The sequence below is a fragment of the Strix uralensis genome, chromosome 13 (assembly GCF_047716275.1).
Source record: "Strix uralensis isolate ZFMK-TIS-50842 chromosome 13, bStrUra1, whole genome shotgun sequence".
Taxonomy (NCBI): Eukaryota; Metazoa; Chordata; class Aves; order Strigiformes; family Strigidae; genus Strix; species Strix uralensis.
Genome location: NC_133984.1, coordinates 9,869,143 through 9,887,981, shown reverse-complemented (window position 1 = coordinate 9,887,981; position 18,839 = coordinate 9,869,143). Strand labels below are relative to the sequence as shown.

The 18,839-nt window shown below is 40.9% G+C and overlaps 1 protein-coding gene across 1 annotated transcript; it reads left to right on the top strand.

Annotated features, from left to right (window-relative positions):
• Nucleotides 1-985: 985 nt before the first annotated feature.
• IL13RA1 (interleukin 13 receptor subunit alpha 1) lies at nt 986-18,594 on the top strand. Its single transcript, XM_074882784.1, has 10 exons — nt 986-1,148; nt 4,412-4,569; nt 6,662-6,797; nt 8,649-8,769; nt 10,957-11,141; nt 11,511-11,662; nt 12,886-13,018; nt 13,473-13,569; nt 14,173-14,257; nt 15,811-18,594. Exons 1-10 carry the CDS (start codon nt 1,070-1,072, stop codon nt 15,928-15,930), a joined length of 1,266 nt encoding a protein of 421 aa, XP_074738885.1. The 5' UTR covers nt 986-1,069; the 3' UTR covers nt 15,931-18,594.
• Nucleotides 18,595-18,839: the final 245 nt, after the last annotated feature.

The following is an 18,839-nucleotide window of genomic DNA, read 5'->3' as shown; positions in this document are numbered from 1 at the left end:
ACACCCATGAAAGTGAGAGCAAGATTGCAAGTGACCGTATCGTGTTTGGGAGGAGCTCAAGTTGAGGGTGTTTGGGGAAGTTTGTAGAAAGAAGGGTCTGTAGTAACAGATCAGAAAAAGAACAATATGCATTTTTAGTATAGATGAGAACTATAGAAATGACCTGAATTTGCAGGAGGGATTTCGAAAAGAGGAATTCTGCCAGGGGGATTGAATAACTAGCTTTATCACCAAGACAACTAGTCGGGGATGTGCTGACATAGTTGCTTTCCTGGTGAGAGGATAGGAATGTCTGGGGCATGTTTCAGTAATTACGAGCTGAGCGTAGATCTGGTTGTAAAAGGAAAATTACTTTTGACTCCCAAAACAAGACCTTTCAGAGTTCATGGCCATGCTGAAGTGCAGTGGGAGGGGAGTTGTCAGGGTGTCGCGGGACGGCACGGTGGGGCACCGGGCCGGAGCCGGGGAAGGAGGGTGGTGCGGGCTGTGCTCCCTGCGGGGGGGGGCGGGCAGCGCTCGGGGTCCCTCAGCAACACCCCGCTTCGGGTGTTGCGGAGGGGCTTGAGGAGGGCCCCTGGGAGGCACAGAGGGCTCCGGGAGTGGGTGGGGGAAGAAAAGTGTCTCTATGGCGTGGGAGGCAGCGATGGCCAGCGGCGGCCGGAAGGAAGGCAGGGGGTGACGCAGGGGGTGACACAAGGGGTGACAACAGAAGGGGGGGAATGGGGGAGGCGTGGGGCCAGGGGGTGCGGTGGGAAGCTCCCCTCGGCAGGGGAAGCAGCGGCCATCCCTGGGGCGGCGGGGGCCGGGGGGCGGTGGAGAGGTCCAGGGTCCGGGGGGCGGTGGAGGCGTCCGGGGGGCGGCGGCGGGTGCCGGGGGCGGTGGCGGGGTCTGGGAGCCCACCCCGGGCCGGGGGCGGTGCTGCCCAGGTGGCGGGGGCGGGCCGCTGCCGCCGCTCCCCGCTGGGCTCGGCTCGGGTTACCTGGGCGGGCCGCGGCGTGGCTCTTCCCGTCTGGCCCGGCCCCCGCGACGGGAAGTGGGAGCGTGGGGCCGCGCTCGGACGGCCGGAGCCATGGATCCCCCCGGAGCCCCGCTGCGCTGCCGGCTCTTCCTCGCCGTCTGCTGGGTGGTCGCCGCGGGGCCGGCGGCGGGTAGGAGCGGGAAGGGAAGGGAAGGGACGGGGCGGGGGGGCGGCGGGGAGCGGGAGCACCGGCCGGCTGCGGGGCTCGCCCCGCTCCGCTCCCGGGCGCTCGCTGCCGGCCCCAGCCGGGGCTGAGCCACCCGCGGGGCAGCCGCTGCCGGGACCTTCCCGTGCGTGGGTCGGGCGGTGCGGGAGCTGCGCTGCCCGCTCGGCCGTGGGCTGGGTGCGTGTCCGCTCGTGTATTTAAGCGAAATGCTTTCATTTTGGAGTCGGAATCGCCCGAAGCGCGTCGGCTGCGTGCGAGAGCGGTGCCGGTAGCGCGCTCCGCCTCTTACCGGGCGGACGAACGGGGATGCTTAAAAATCTGCTTTTCTCTCTCAGCAAGGCAGCGTTTGACAGGGTTGGCAGAGATCTGTTTAAGCTCTGTCTTCGGTTGCCGGGGCTGTCTCTGCCTTAAAGACCAAAGCGGCGGCCCGCCGCCTTCCTCCCGGTGCGTGTGGCTGGCGGCGGGTGCGGGGAGGGCGGCGGGAGCCGGGGCCGCCGGCTGCGGGGCTGGGCGCTGGCCCCGCACCTCTGCCGTTACGTTTAGTTTCTCCGCGTTTGGAAGCACGAAGGTTTAGTTGCAGGAAAGCTCTGTGTGCGTCTGTGAGGGTTTCGTAAGAACCGGGGCTCGAAGCTTTTCTCTTGCAAACATTAGAGAACTGTTGTTTTTTCAACTGGCTACAATTCGGTTTATAGCTAGAAAATCATCCTTAAGAAAATACAGGAGGACAAAACACTTTACAACGCTTTTACGATAATTGATGCAAAGTATTTGTTGATGTTTCCACATTACGGCTTTTAGAAATAAAAAGTTTTCTATGCAGGATTGCCTCATCTAATCTCTGCTAGTTACTGCTGCGCTTTATTTTCTTAGAAGCATCACCGTGGTTTTAAGACTGAAATAATGACTTGCCTATGTTTTGTAGTCGGTCTTTGAGTTGTTCTGCTAAATTGCTGTAGCGATGAGATTTTAATAACGAAAGTATTAGACTGTATGTATATTTTACACAACAAAAGTACGAGACTGGCAAAGCCTATGACTAAAAGCGAATATTCAGCTGAATGTAACATTGAAGCAGGAGCTTCAGAATTGTATTGATGAATCTAAAACCTACTAGATTTAAACTTTTTATGCTAATACAATTTATTGATTTATCTGTAAACCTTAAATATCCCTACTTCTTACTTTGTGTGGTTAGAAATCTGCAAAATTAAACACAGTTACTTCTGATCAAATCTATTAAAATGAAATGTGTAGAACTTCAGAACGGCAATCAGGGATGACTAAATTTTTTAAATTGTTTGTGGCTTCTGTAGGTAATAAGAAGTTTGACCATGAACACAGAATGCTTGAAGCTGTGTAGTCTTGTTGAATAAATAATTTTTTTTTGCATGGTCTAGAGAACTCGGTATTTGCAAACTTAAGGCCCTGATGCTGTTCCTAAAACCCATCATAAGTTTTTATTAGTGGAACAGGTAATAGGCAAAGATGCTCTGGTTAGGTTCAGTTTTCTCAGAGGAGACTATATTTTTGTAAGAAGAAGAATTTCTCTGCTCCTAAGGTCAGCTGTAAAACCAAACACACAAACAAACAATCCCAAAAGTTTTAAGTATTCAAAAAAGCTAAGCATATTCAGGCTAAAACAGTAAATCCTAGTAATTATGCTCATTTTCCGTGCGAGCGTACGTTATCCGCACATACACGCGGACACGCAGATGGTAAAAATGTCTGGTCTCCACCATTGCCTGTCCTTTAACTTTGCAAAAGTCTGAGGAAGTTCCAGGAGTTTGATGAATTTGTTCAATTTTGGCAGCTCTGGCTCTCAGGAAATGTAAGATAATGGTGTCATGGACACTTGGAGCAGAATTCCTGCAGAAATAAGCTGTTTTGCCTTTCCATCTGCCGCCTTCCTTGTGCTGGCAGAAGGAAATGGGGCTGCACCATGACCTGGATGGGAAAACTGATCTCCCTGGAAGTATTCTGCCCTTTCCCCGTGCTCTCCCCCAAATGCTGGGGCAGGTTGAGCCTGGTTTCCCGGGATGAGCCAAGTTTCCTGGGATGAACAAGTTTCCTGGGATGAGCAAGACCTGCAGTGCTACTTGATAGCAGTTTATAGTGTTTGTGAAACTACTGCGTAACAAGGGTACTTTCCTTCCACAGACAAATAGGTGGTGGTGCTTCAGTGATGATACCTGTAGGTACCCTTGAGAAGCAGTCTCACTTGGCCTCTTAATAAATTATCTTCCGACAGTACGCATTAGAGTAGCCCTTTAAAAAAAACTAAATTCACTTTCATTTTCTTGGGGAATTACCAGTTGGTAATTCTTTCTAGAATTGGAGTCTGACACATACCTTCATTTTTCCTAGCAGTTTTCTATTTTCTGCCATATTTCCCTTCTTTGTTTTTCTAATATGACATTCAAGCTGTGTGACTGGGTATTGAATAGGGTGTGACTCAGTGCACAAGAGTAAGGAAGGGTCAATGCACAAATGGATTTATCCCAGCAACTGTCTCGAGTCGTGGCTCTTCCTCTGCTTCTGTCTTGCTTTGGGGGAAAAAATGTACCGCTGAAGTACGCCAGCAGTAAATTACTATTTGTCCCACACTGGTTTTGCTCAATGTGCCAGAGCATAGCACTAAAAGTTTAATAGGTGAGTAATAGAAAAAGCACTGTGGTTTCTTTGTTTTTTAACATTCTCGGTTTTGCTTGGATTGGGCTCAACTCTGTTTCTGACATACAGCTGTTGCTTGCAAGATGTAATCACTTGTCTTTTTAAAAGTTTTTTAAAACTGCATTGATGGATAATTTTTGGATAGAATAAAGTATTAATTGCTCCACAAAATGTATATACTATTTTTACTAAAGATACAGCATGCACGATGCAAATTCACTGCAGAAAAGAACTGAAAAATGAGACTCATCCTCCCTCCACGAGCATAAGTTTCGTTATCACAGCCACTACATTGTTTCACGCTACGATTTCTTAAAAATTTCTTTTCAATTACTTTTTTGTGTGTGCGTTTCTTATTTAAAAGATTGATGGACTGAGATAACAAGAATAGTAGAAACAATTTAGTGGGCAGTAGCGTATCTGATAGCAAATACTGGCTGACAAATTTGAGAACTCATTTGTGTTCTTTTCTGTTGGAAAGTTAAAAATCTGTCAGCATTACGAATGGTAAAATGTGGACCAACAGGATTGTTACAGTGGTAACTTCTTTCTTTTAGGAGCAAAAGTTCTTCCTCCTCCATCCAACCTGGACTACTCATTTATCCAAATCTGCACCCTGAACTGGACGTGGAACCCCCCAGAGAACGTCAGCAGTAGCTGCAACCTGGAGTATTCCAGTGACATCGTGATTGATGAAGTACCTCAGGACAAAAGAGTAAGTGCATCACCTCTTTAAACTCTGCTCTGCTCCAGTAAATGTCTTATTGTGATAAAACTGTGTGTGTGCAAGAATATATATGTATATAAATACAGTTTTAACATAGTCTTTAATTCTTGTCATGGGATCAAAACCTCAAAAATGAGTCATACCAGCATGTGGGATCTTCAAATCAGAAAAATCTGTCTGTCGCGCTCTGATAATGGAGCTGCCATCGATAACACAGAAGTACCATAACAATAAAGTGAAAAGAGTTGTTTCAGCCTTTGCTTATGCAGCTTTCTATACAAAATAAAATGTATACAGGGCAGTCCGCATCCTTAAGACTTAAACGGGAATTTGCAAAGGCTGATCTCCTTCACTTTGCAATTTAGGAAAGACGTGTGCACATTAACCTTGGTGTAGCTGTGATTTAACAGCACAGTGTCTTTTGGAGGTAATGCCAAGTATTTAACATATTCCTACATTTGCCCTGTCCCTGCACTTACAATTATTCATGGGGGTTTTGTTATGAAGGCAACATGGAACACATTTGTTCCCTGGAACAGAAATTGTAAAACTTCTTTGTTTCGGGCTTTTGTTTTTATGTCTGTGTTAGATGGTGCGCAGCCCAGATGTGATCCCTGGTGTGGATTAACAAGTGTTTGGTCAGGGCTGAGAGCAGCATTGCCATGGTACTGAAGGGACCACAGGACAAATATTTTTGCAATTTATTGTCAGGAAGAGAATATGCTATCAGTCCATAATTCCAAAGTGTGAGAATTTGAAGCCTTGAATACGCACCAGCTGTGGGGTCGGCAGCGCTGCTGTTTCGGATATGGTTAAAATCAATACAATGCCTCTTGAAACAGTCCTTTGTTGTGAGCACTATTACAGTTTTATGGCCTGATGTTTACAATGGCTTCTTGATGGTAACTGCCTTATTCTTTCTGACAGCTCCAGGGTATCCTGGACTTGAAGTAAGGCTGTGGTTTCACAAACAGCCAAGCTGGTTTAATGGCTTAACACTGCTAAAAGGGTGATACCTCATTTCTGACACCCCTTCTGTAATGATCTTCATCCTTTAGATGAGCTGGTAGGACTTGCTAAGTCAGCAGAAACCTATTTACCTCTTCTGATGGGTTCATTAACAAATTAACAAGTTGAAAGTCTGCTTGGTTAATGAGCTGAATGAGTTTAGGGAAGGGTCTAACAGATGTTAAGGTCAGTAGCAGTGAAAGAGCTATGGGACAGCAGTTTCACGTGACAGGATGAACCAAACTGTGTATCATCTTCCTGCATCTTTTTGTATTAGAGCTGGTAGAACATAGACTGTTCATTGCTGTTTGATTTCCTTGCCTCTCGTTAGTGCCAATATTTTTATTTTGTTTTAATACACAAGTGGTTACACCTTTCTTTGGTCATAAGATATCTTTTTTTAAAATCTTGTTTCCAGTTGAGTAAAGGCATCCCCCTAGCCCAATAAAAGATGCTCGTGTATGATTAAAGGGTTAGCCTTTTTCTCACATAAACACATACCCTCTTCTAAAAATGTAAGGTCATGGACTACTTGGGCCTGATGTGGTGTCATTGTATTAAATAGCCATTTGTGGATTTGTTTCGATAATTTTTTTCTTTTGCTCCTTAAATCCATGCAAACTCTTCTTATTGCTTTTTGGTTACATCTTCAAATGTTCTTTCTTCTGTTAGTCATGTGCAGACACACAGAAAGACGAAGGTTAGATTTGTAAGCTTCTCTTCATATAGCTGTAGTATAAACATGCTTATTTTGCATTATCCATGAAGACTTACTCTGGGATCATTTTCCTCCACATTATACTTGTTCCTTGATCTCTGTGTGGCCTTTGCTCATGTCTACAGGCCACTGGAGTAGAATTAGTTTTCCTTTGAGTTCTGAGTGCACCTGATGAAGAAAAAGGAAAGCTAAGTGATGCTGAGGCTTCCCATGTCATCAGACACTCATTTCATTTGGCTTTGAGTTGCAGTCTTTCTGAGAGGCTGTAATGTATTCTTACATTAACAGTAATTCCCATGTTTCTGATATGGTATGCCAAATGTTCTGGTTTTCCTGCACCCCATCTAAACACAGGAGTGGAGTAAGAGTCGCTTCCGTGTGACAGATACATTCTTGAATGAGGAAATGCGTTTCAAAGTGAGAAGTGAATGCAAGTACGATAACACCAGCGAGCCCAGCCGATGGGTGGAGACCTCTCTTCTGCCAAAAGGTAACGTGCAGTGGCCAGAACAGAGACAGACCTGCCTCTCTTGGCCTGAGGAGACACAGCCTTGTTTTCTCTGCTATTTTAACAAAATAGCGTAGAAATGTATCATAGAGAAATAGGGAGCTACCAGACACAAGGGCTAGTTCAATTGATAGAGCTTAAACAGAATGATTATACCCCATTTAAACACAACTGGAGTCTTCTGACGCTTAAAACCTTATGGGCAGGCTTGTAAAATTTAAATTCTCCTCCAAGAAAACAGTGTGATTCCTGTCATTCCACTGTCCCTGCCATGCTGTGGTTGTGAGATAAGAGATCACTTAGGTTGTATTAAGCCTGCTGACTTGATGACTAACGTCTAAGTCAGTTTATTTTGTATGTTTTTTCTGTACAAGCAGAAGTGCCTAAAGTAATCCTACATTTGTAAATGTTAGAGGGATGAATCTAGCAAATGTAACAACTTGTTGAATAAATGACTAAATTAAATAATTATAGTAGGGTTCTCTCTTTTTCAAAAGAGATGACTGGGGTCTACAAAGCTGTGCATAGCAAAATGAATACAGAAAAAGTATTTTTTGTCTCTTGACATCCAGAAATAAGGGGTCCACAGCAAAACTGTTAGGAAGCAGACTTTAAGGAATACTGTATTCTGCTGGATGCTGGAAGTTAGGAGCTACAGTTAGGAAATAGAGCCTCTTGCCTTAAGTAGTAAAAGACTGTCTAACCCAGGAGTGTGTGGACAAAAACCACATGTGGACTGGAGAATTTGAGACCTTATCAGGCTTCTCTACGTGTCTGTCAAAAGGGTATTCTGGAAAATCAGGGAAGCAGCTCGTTAGGACAGCATGTACTAAACAGGTTGGGGCTTTTAAAAGTCTGCTTGCAGATAAAATCTTTTCAAACACTTCTTGGAACAGGAAAACCAGTTTCATTTTCCTATACTCTTAGGCAGTTGCTACTTCAGGGAGAATGCAACCTTGGAAGTAGAAGGTAGTTTGGGATTTACTATCAATAAAAGTCTGGACTGTTGATAAAATTAACATGGATTTTATTTTTAGTTCGTGGAGATGTTGCTACTTGTTACAAGGAAAAAATATCTAATAGGCTGTAATATGATAATACAATAGAAAGAACTTGTACCATACAAAAATGCGAGATTGAGTATGAAACACTTTATTCCGTAATTGCTCTGCCTGGGAGATACACTGATGTCTCTATTCACAGTTGCCATGTACTCATTTGTATTTGTTCTGTAATTTGGGTTTTCAGTATGTTGAAGTTGAAAGTCTAGAGATATATGGGTCTCAATTAAAAATTCAACTTACCCACTGTTGCTTTTGTCCATATTTAAAATCTACAGGAATTTCCACATTCAGAATACTGAGAAACTAATACTGTATCTGGAGAAGAAAACTATAATTAAATGCTAACTAGTTTTAATGTTGGTGGCTGTAATAACTATAACAAAGCTAAGTGCTATCCCTATAATTGCTGGTTACTTTAACTCCTTTTTAAAGTATCTGTAGTTTAACAGAACAGAATATTCTCCTGACTCAACATCTTGTCCTTAGCATCAGGTAACTCTAATAATTCAGACGTGGTAGAAACTGAGATTCACTGTTATGATTAAGTTGCGTTTAGAAGTTGCTCTGCTGAGATTTCACCTATTGCAAGTGATAAACAACTGGAATCGATCATTTGCTGTGCTGAGACAGCAGTGCAGGCTGAGAGGTAGCCCATCTTTGCCTTCCAGAGTTTCAGTTATGTAAAAAGGAATGTTTTACTTCTGGAAATGGGGGAGAAGATTTTGCTGGCAAAATAAATTTTAAGAGACCTTTCCAACTTGCCTTGCAGGTATTCCAGGTACTGCTGCTGTTGACTTGAGCTGTGTTTGGCACAATTTGGAGTACATGGTTTGTACGTGGCGTCCTGGGGAGAATGCAAGCAGTGATACCAATTATATGTTGTTCTACTGGTTTGTATGAACTTCTTATTCCCAACTCTAAAGTGCTTTGGTGCTAATCTTTAGTTTTACATTACACATTGTACTTGTCTGCTTCCTGCTGCTTTGAAAGGTCCCAGGGCATTGCGTACAAGTTACTGTTGGGTCCTGTGCAACAGAAAACTTCACTGCTGAAGAGGCTGCTGTTGCTGAGTCTTTTTGGGAAGTTGATATAACTATTATGTGAAGTGCTGGCTGCTTTTGTAACCCATTTTAAAATAACTGCTGTTGCTTTCTAATTTTTTCTAATTGGGGCTTCAAAGAGGGAAGAATTAAGAACTGAGCTAGACCAGTATATTAATTGTTTTCTTTGTAGCCCAGCAAACATGGGCCATTTAAGTCAGAATGACTGATTAATGTATGTGTCAGCTCTTAAATCACTGGAAAATGGTATGAAAGCATTAACACTTGGCAGTAGTCTTGTTTCTATCTTCAATATCATAAATAACCGATTCACCCTGAAAGCTACGGAGAACATCTTTTTATCATCATCCCCGCTTGCCAGCTGACTGCCATAAATAGACTCTTGTTCCAAAGGAACAGAGTTGTGTGAGCAAAAACTTGGCATCAGGATCCGTGCACGCTGATCTATGCATACTTCTGCATGTTGATGGGACTTGTAAAATGCCAGATTGCATTAGCTTCTGTAGAAATATTGAAGTTTTCTTTCTGAAAGACACTTATTGTAGTTTTAAATCAGCTTTCTGTCTTATCTGAACTAATTAAATAAACTTTTCCTATCCAGTCTTGCAGGGTAGCTGCTCAATTCAATGCATTTGGGCAGCAAACAGCAGAAGACTTGCTGCTTTAGTTAAATGCAGGGAGAAATGTTGTCTCTCTAAACTGCTACTGAAAGAAATTTTTTCTTTATTACAAGAACAGTGCCAATGAGGCATTGAAGATCTGAATTTCTGGGTATATGGATACTTACTGGAATAATGCTTTAGATCAGAGCTATGTATTTTCAACCCCTTAATTTTAATGAAGGATGTAGCTGCAGTGACAGGAAAGTTGTTTTAATTCAGGCTGCTTAGAAAAATATTTTTTTGATTTTAAAGCTGAAAACTAAGGAAACACTTGATTTTTGGTCTGAAAGATACATTTTCCATAGTGCAGGTGAAGTGGTTTGGTTTTTTTTCATTTTGGTTTTGTTTTTCAGAAATGAGTGAACACTACCTAAAAAATTATGGCTTAGTTCCATTTTATATTCTTCTCTTTGATGTTTTCCTCTAAAACCCTATCTTTTCATCCAAAGTGAACATGAATATAACATTAGCTTAGAACAAACAAATCCAGTCAGTGCACAGTAATACTTGCTGAAACAGAAGCTTACTAGAGCATGTTGATGCATCATTGGCATGGTGCTGTCTGCTCTGAATGTCTCCCATCTCCATCAGCCCCAGGGTCAGGAGGTGAGAGAGGTGGATAGAAGAGGCGTTCTGTCCTGAAAACAGGACAGACAGTTTGGTTTCTCCAGCCCCTATATATTGAGATATGAAGTAGGGGAATGACACTCTTGTTGTGCTACTAAATGAAGCTCTGATTTACTCTATATCACTTTTAAATAAGAAATCGGTTTTCTCAGGAGGAAAACCTACTGGCATATTTTCGTTTGGACTTGGGGAACAAAGAGAAGCAAGGAAGAAGGTTGTCATAGCTTCTCTGTTATTGGAAGCGAGTACTGACATTTTGAAAAGCAAATGCAGGCAATAGGTGAAACTTGACTATCTCAGGCAAGAGCTGCAATACCTGAGCCATAGGTAAAGGAGATTGATCAGCTCATTCTATCACAGAAGTGAAATTCTGTTGATGGGAAGTGATCCAAATTAGTTTGCTTTCTAAATATTTTTTTCCTTGAAATTGTTTTGCCATGTGGAAAATGTGAACCAAAGCTGAAAGCCGCTGTTATATTTGATGCTTTGATACAAAGAAAACCTGTGTCTCTTTCTACTACTTGACACTCTTTACAAAATTAATATTCTTTCTAAAGCTTGAGATAAATTAGAAGCTTCTTACTTTGCTTAGCTTTACTTTTATATATGCTATACCACAGCTTTAATGCAAGATCAGTCTTTACAATTTGTAACACAGGTTTAAAAATAAGCTTGGCCCTTGCTGTCCTATTCTTTTGAAGTTTAAAAAAAAGTTTTTCTTCTATAGGTTTGATGGTTTGAAAAACCGTAAGAAGTGCAGCAACTATTCTATGCAGCAAGGAATCTTTGAATGCATTTTCAATCTTAGCTTCCCAAAAGTCACCAGTACTTACCCAGCTATAAGTATTTTGATTAGAGATGATTCTGAAGAAATTAGGCCTGTGTGTGCAAGTAAAAATCCTACCACCCTTGGTAAGTTTAACACCACATTATAAAAAACAATTTAAAGAACTTTGCTGGTATCTCATTGTGTTTGAGAAGCCTGCACATCATAAGCTGTAGATGAGACGATATGTTTAGATGCTCCCTTCTTCTATTGATCAATCAAAGATCAATTATACAGACAGGGTTTGTGCTTGGGGAGTGTGGGGGGGTCATTTTCCACTAAATTTTACTCTTATTCTTTTATTGTTTTTATTCTTTCTTGACTTTTTGGTGCTTTTTCCTCTTTCTCTTCCTAAACTGGTATAAGTGTATTATTATGCAATACAGGACTTGAACATTTTTTTTTGTAAGCAGTGAAATATACTTTTCAACTAATTCTTCCATTTTCCATTTCAGTAAAACCTGCTACACCAAGACGAGTTACACTGTCAAAGATAAATGATGAAATATATGTAGAATGGAGTGAATCAGACACCTTTCCAGAAAATTGTTTATTTTATGAAGTTGAATATCACAATGGTGATTTGGACAGTGTTCACATAATTAAAGTAATTTTTCATTCCTTACAGTTAACTGATTTTTTTTTTTCCTATGTATCTTGTGTTGATAGTCACAGTAACTCAAATATTTGCTGTTTAAAAATGAAAAATTGTGTAGGCTGAATGTGAATGGGGCGGGTGCACTAGCTGGAAGTGTTGTGTGGACTTAAGATTTTTCTCCCATAAAGCAGGTTTCTAGTAGTAATATCTATACAACGCAATTCATATGAGGCTTGAATCCTTGCCATCATTTGTTATGACAAAGCAGTAATGTGTAAGAACAGCCTGATAAAGAAGTACATACTAAACTAAACACTCATCAGGAAATACACTGTGGTGCATGTGCCTGTTTGCTTCTCAGTGATATGGGAATTTGGTCTGTTGGTGGTGGGTTTTCCTGTCATTGGTCTGTGCTCGATCAGATGACTGACTTATTCTTGAATGACGTGACCTGATGACCATAAAGCAAAATTAGTTGCTGGTGCACACAGGAACACAGAATGTTATACAGAACAGCAAGGGGATAAAAAGACTGAGGATGGGAGGGAAGAAGGTATGCGCTCTTAGATACACTGATTTTAATGTACATATAAAAAGCATTGACTTCAGTATCTGGATGTACTCATGTCTGTATCTGCATAGCCAAACTGACTGTACTGTGTGATCGGAATGGTAAACAACATGATAAATTTGAAAGTAATGTGGCAGTCTTCTCCTGTGGAGCATTTTTAGTTGTTTGTCCTACCCGAGATTTAGCAAACTCAGATAATATCAACATTCCTCAGGAAACTGGCATTTTGAATCAAAAATAAGTGAAGTTCGATCCCAACTAGTGTGTTTGCATGTTTCTAGAGGCATCATAAAAGACTTTTGCATGGTCAAAGTTGGATCAGCGTTGCTGCCCTGACAGAGGGGGGAAGGCAGCGTAAATCACAAATGTTTCTCCAAAAAAGGCACTGATCCAAACACTGAGTCTTAGTTTAATCACTGGTGCCAAATGCTGTATGATAGATGTAGCAGTGAATAAGATCAAATCTTAGCTTTGGAATCTCTATTTAGGCAGTCTGTGCTCGTTAAATGCTACTATGTACTTTTTTTATGAAGTTCAGTGTTCACAAAAAGATCTTCCATCAAAACATTCAGTATACATTAAGTGCACAGTGAAGCTAGGCTTGTAAATGAGAGTATGTTGGTAATTGAACAAAGCTAATAACCTTTTCTTTTTACCTTAGGTTGAAAATAATCATACGTCAATTCCTACCGTTGATCCTAATAGCAAGTACATCTTCAAAGTGAGAGCAAAACCAAAGCCTGAGTGCTACAGCAGCAAGCTCTATAGTGACTGGAGTGAAGAAAAGAGTATTGGTGAGAGCAGCTGTTTCTGCAATTTGTTGCACTTTATTCTTCATCTGTAAGGAGTCTAATCCCTTTTGTCTGCTAAATAAACAGGAGTCGAAGATCATCTTCCTATGTATCCATAATGTTAGGTGAAAAGAGGACAAGAGAGTCCTTCAGCAGTGCCATCAGTTACTGCCTATATTGCTATGTATGTTGATGGGGTTGCCATCCGTGTAGCTGTGCAATGCCCCCTTTCCCGGGCTGTCAGTTTTTCAGCCCTGAGTCTCACTGGTTTGCATTTTCTTGCCAAATCTATCTACATTATAATATGCTTTGAAAAATAAGTCCTTGCCTATGAAAGTACTAGTGTATTTGAAAAACATCCAGTCTGTGAACAAGTTAGAGAATTAATTAATTTGTTGTCATTATTCCTAAAAACCCTCTCAAAACATCCCTAAGTTTCTACAATTTTGTTTTTCAGGTGAGAAGATGGACAATACGTTCTATTTTGTTTTAATAATCACCATTCCATTAATAGTAGCAGTATCTACAATAATTCTACTAGTTTATCTAAAAAGGTAAATAAAAATCTCCCTTTATTTACAATTCACTAATTCTGATTGGTCTTTGATTGCGTTACAATTCATCTCTCTTGCAGGTAAGTGTCCATGATGTGGCATGTTTCAATAGCATCTGTTTTATCCATAACATGTATTGCATAACAAAAATGGCAGCATCATTGTGCTTCTGTCATTAGAATTAAGTTTATAGACCATATACACGCTGTGGTTGCACTTGGGTAACATTATATCTGCTAACAGTTACGTTCTTGTTACACAACTATTGCATCTTGTCTCTTTAAGCAATGAAGTCTGAATTCAAAATTAAGCTTATATATAAAGGATATTTTACCAGACTTTTTAAAAAACTTTACACATTTGCTGCTTTCTTTGTCAACAGTGAAAGTTATTTAGAATCTGTCTGTGTGAATATTCCCATTTCCTTTTGGTTTGGGGAGTAAAAATAAGAATTGGGTGCAGTTACGCAGAGAATGAAGGCTGTCCAGTGATGCCAAAGCTGACTCCACAAATTTTCTTGACTGCGCCCAAGTATGACTTTGAAATGGTGATTTTTAATTAATATATCCTTAATGTAATACTTTTCTTTTTAATTTTATGAAGGCTGAAGGTATTAATTCTTCCACCAATTCCAGACCCTAGAGAAATTCTTAAGCGGATGTTTGGAGAGCAGAATGAGGATGCCCAGGTTAGTAAGAAGCTGTTGGGCCAACTAATCTGTTGAACCAGAATCTGTAGGCTTCCAGTTTTCTTTTTCCGAATACATATGTCTATCTTAAAACCAACTGTATGTAAGTATATCATATGAAAATTAAGTATTTACAATAGTAAGAGTTGTTCAGAAACAATTACTCAAAGCTGAGAGGGATTTTTTTTTTCCCCCTCAAATTGCATATACTTTTCTAGATACATCAGTAGAATTGTATTATTCTGTTATTTCACAAATTGCTAGTCCATTAAATGTGTTTTGGATTGGTTTGGGGGTTGGTTTTTAGGATGGAGGTTTAGGTTTTCTGGTTGTTGGGTTTTTGTTTGGTTTGTTGGGGGTTTTTTGCGGGGGGAGGGGGGCCAGGGGAAGGGGTTAGGTTGGGGCGTTTTTTGTCATTAAACTACTTCTCCTGAACATTCAGGTCTTTCTGTGCTAATTGCTTATGTTTATAATGCTGAATAAAGCTATTCATATTTGACTTCCAGAAACTGATATTTTTAGCACTTTCGTAGCTGACTGTGATAAATGAAGTAAATGAGGACATTTAGCTTCTCATTGGCAAAAGAACAAAACTAATTATAGCTGCTTCAAGTTTTGGTTGATGAAGACTTGCTATGGGCCTTTATTTCAGGAAAAATAAATATAATACTGATTAGGTAAACTATTATTTCTAAACAAATTTAACTCAGTAGCTCTTGATAAAAATCTTAAAGGAAGTACACTGAGAAGCCCTAATTCAAACCTCAACATCAGGCAATGTATGTTGGTCTCTTAACACAGTCCTTGTATGGAAGGGACCTTCTGACTCACTGTGGCATCTAAAAATTTATGCCGCCTGTGAAATAGTAGAGGGTAGTGACTATCTGATTGTCTGGTGCTGCATGTGCATTGAATGTTCTCAGTTGAACAGGAGTTGCAGGAATTGCTGACTCTTTGAAAATAAGTTGTCTTTTGTGGCCTCCCAATTGCAAATGTAGTCACAGTCCAAAATCCAGTAGTCCCTTTTTCCATAGGGGTATTCTATGTTCACCTAATAATAAATGAGAACTCTGTGGAAAGCAAAGCATGTATTGGTCATTATGGGACTAAGATGGGACTCTTGGCCATGAGATCATAATTATGGTAGCTGTTACACTTTGTCATGCTTTCTTACTGCCCCAAGTAATGCTGTGTTCTTGCCTCTGAGTATTATCTTGATCATCTCTATTTGCTCAGAGTCTCAGTGAAAACTCTACTAAGTGTGTACATCCTCACTTCTTCATCCTCCTGCCTGTCTTCACCCATTAGCTGTAGTTGGAAGCACTCTTAAGATGGGAACCAACCTTCAGTTCTTTCTCATCTCCAGCGGGGACAACTGTTCTGTCAACCAAACTTAAGCCATGTCCCTAATAAGCACAATTTGTTGCCCAGGTACCTTGCCTCTTTCGCCATAATATAGGCTGTACGTTGTGAAACGGGTCTGTTTTATTGGGCTGAAAAAACAATACTCGCCATGAAGAAGCACTGTTAAAAATGCTGTTCTTCTCTTTCAGAGCTATGCAAAGGATGATTCTGTGAATGCTTACGACAGGTTAACTAAGGAAGAAGAAATTCATTCTTTAGTTTTAACAGAAACTCCAGCGTGCACTAATTTTGTAAAAGAAAACCAATAAACTGTGTTTTACCAGTGAAAGATGAGGAAACTTTCATCCCTGCTCCCATACCTCAGGTGACAATGTAGATGTGAAGAGGCCTGCAAGATATTCACCAACTTTCACCTTACTCAGTCCTCACTGAGTCTTAATTCTCTGATGCTCAGAAGATACATCACTAACAGTGGCTGTTCCTCCACCTCTGCTAGAAATACTTGGCTTGGATCATTCAAGATGAGCATGTACATAAATTTCTTGTGACTGCATTGGAGCATCTCTTGTTCTGGCTCCAGCCAGCTCTGCCCTATTACTTGTCATTTGCACTTGTGTTTGTGCCTCGCGTTAGACTGTAAATGGGTTTTTTTGGAGCAAGCACCATGACTTCTCTGAAGTATTGGGCTCTATTTTGCAGCAGGTGACATGAGGCTTGTTTACAGTAGATGGCTCACTAGTGCTTCTACGTGGAGCCGCTGCCAGGTAGGATGCCAGAGCGTGGACTGTTTGTGGATGGCCCTTTCCGTGTGCTCCAGGGTGGGGCATTTCCAGAGAGCATTTTTGGACTGACCTTCTTATGCTTCTGGTTAATGTGCATCAGATGTGGCCTGGTCAAACCCTATAAAAGAGGGTTGTTTTTTCTTTAAAAATGTGTATTAAAAGCCTCTCTGCTTTCTAGCTGGTATTCAGACTATTCATAGAAAAGGCATAGTTTTTTATCCTTTAAAGTGCCTGCACTCAGATGCCTTGCCTTCATGGACTTCTTGGGTTAATTACACTTTGCTTAAAATTATAAACAGATTTTTTTAACTTGTGTTGTGCAGTGGCAGATGACTGTATTGAGTCTCACCAGACTATGATTATACTTTGGCCATATTGGCCTGAAAACACCTGATTTTTGGAAGCTAAGTCATCCTGAGACTGTCCAGCAAGATTACCAGGATGGATGCATGAACCTAAGGAGCTGTGGTCAAATTGATTAACAAGTGCTAAACCACTGAAACAGAATTGATTCAAAGGCTTCAAGACCCATCCTTACTGCTGAGCTGATGGATTTGGGGGAAGAGGGGATGACAATCTTGGCCTGTTTTTCTTTCTGTAGCGACGAGGTTGTGATTTGAGCTTCCCCTCTGGGAGCTTAGCAATTTAAAACAAGGTGCTGATTTGACTTTTTAAAAATGTTTTCTTCTATATTTTACTGCAGCAGGTTGATGACTTCTTTTTTATAAAACTTTAATTGATTTGTTCATTTTTTGATGGGTTTTGTTTTTGAGGTTACTTTGCCCAGCAAAGCTCAACAGACATTCTCTGGCACAACTGTGACATTTCTCTGCTTGGAATTCTGAGCATTAGTCTCCACCCTGTGCTTGCAAGGGTGTTAACAGCAGTACCTTGATTGTGCTGGAGGCAGAAAGTAATGTAATTGGGAGAAAGGGATCCATGCAAGTTCTTTATGGTTAGCGTTCAAGAATTTCTTGCTCCTCGTAGCTAAGTGCAGACAAGTTAGTCATTGATACAGTCAGTCTTAGCAGACTGGGAAGATACATCCTCAGAAGTTTGCTAGGAACAAACCTTTTAAAGTTCAGCCCTGACCTAAACTCCATTCAATCAATCTGAAATGAAATGCTACCGTTTTAGAACACATTTTTCTGCAAAAAGTAGAACTAATGAAGCTTGCTTTTTAGCTACAAGTTTATATCCTTTACCCTCTTACGTATTCCCTCCCTCTCAAAATCCAGTTCTTTCCCCAGCCCCCACTGAGCTCAAATACACAGTTTCCTCCATGTCTTTTTTCCACCTCTCATTACTGGTGGTAGAAAGGGGAGGAGAAATGTAGCACAACTAGTAGACCCCATATTAGCTTAAATCTTTTACTTGCAAGCAGGCTAAAAAGAAAAGACATGATAAAAATTGGTTACTGAGACAAAACGAGAACAAAGCCTCAGGGATTTCAGTGAGATAAAACTCAGGTTATACGAAGTCAGCTAGCAGCACTATCTGATATTCCAGAGGTAAAGGAATAGCACAGGGGAAAGGGTAAATTCCTGTGCCAACTTCATTCCCTCTCCCCCACAGCATTTATATTATTATAGTGATATAAATATTTCTCAAATCTACCTCATCTAGAATGTTGCTTATCATAGACCACTAGACAGAAATGTATGATTTCAAGATAAGTAAGCATAACAGTGTAATATAAAGTTTTGTGGCTTTCAGTATAGCAATCTAGGAAGATGATCCTTGGTACTTTACCCCAAATTCTTTTGACTTTTGTTTTGGTGTTTATGGTAAAGCCAAAGCTTATTTGGGGGGGGGGGGGGGGGGGTGGAAACAAACCAATTCATAAAGCTAAAGGAGTGGAAAAAACAGACAGAAGATGTTAGGCCAAAAGGAAGATGTAAATGCAGAGGATGGTTTAGATCACTATATAGAAATGTTTTGGGTAATTCTTTGTTTCCCGAATAATAGTAATTGACACACTTCCTAATGGATGGATTTCTTGAGCCTGTGTTTTGGCATGTAAAGTAAGTGTCTCGGTGTATTTTCATCTTTAACTTTCTTTTTTATGATTAGGGTTTTTTTAGCTTGGAATTTTCTATGTTTTGCTATCATTTGTTCTTCAGTGCAGTTACTTGATCTGTAAGTTTGTTTAAAGAATGAATAAATATGTTTGAATGTTTTTCAATGTAATTGCATGGCATTTTGTTCTTGGTTGAGAAGATAAATTGAGACAGAAGAGATGGCAGTGGTTTAATGGGAAACCATGTTTGAGGCATGCAGAGGTCAGAAGAAAGACTGAGTGTTGCTTTGCCCTCTTCCCTTTCGGAAGTGAACTCAGCCCATGCAATCTGTGGCAAATGCTACAGCTGTTGGGTTTTTTTGTCTGGGATAATGAAATGGAGATGGAGCTGTGCACAAGACTTGTGCTCTCACCT

Bases quoted from the DNA above. Each gene is read 5' to 3' on its own strand.
- IL13RA1 (XM_074882784.1), top strand. From the start codon at position 1,070: ATGGATCCCCCCGGAGCCCCGCTGCGCTGCCGGCTCTTCCTCGCCGTC. The intron at 1,149-4,411 runs GTAGGAGCGGGA...TCTTTCTTTTAG, and splicing joins CGCCGCGGGGCCGGCGGCGG to GAGCAAAAGTTCTTCCTCCT. The intron at 6,798-8,648 runs GTAACGTGCAGT...CTTGCCTTGCAG, and splicing joins GACCTCTCTTCTGCCAAAAG to GTATTCCAGGTACTGCTGCT.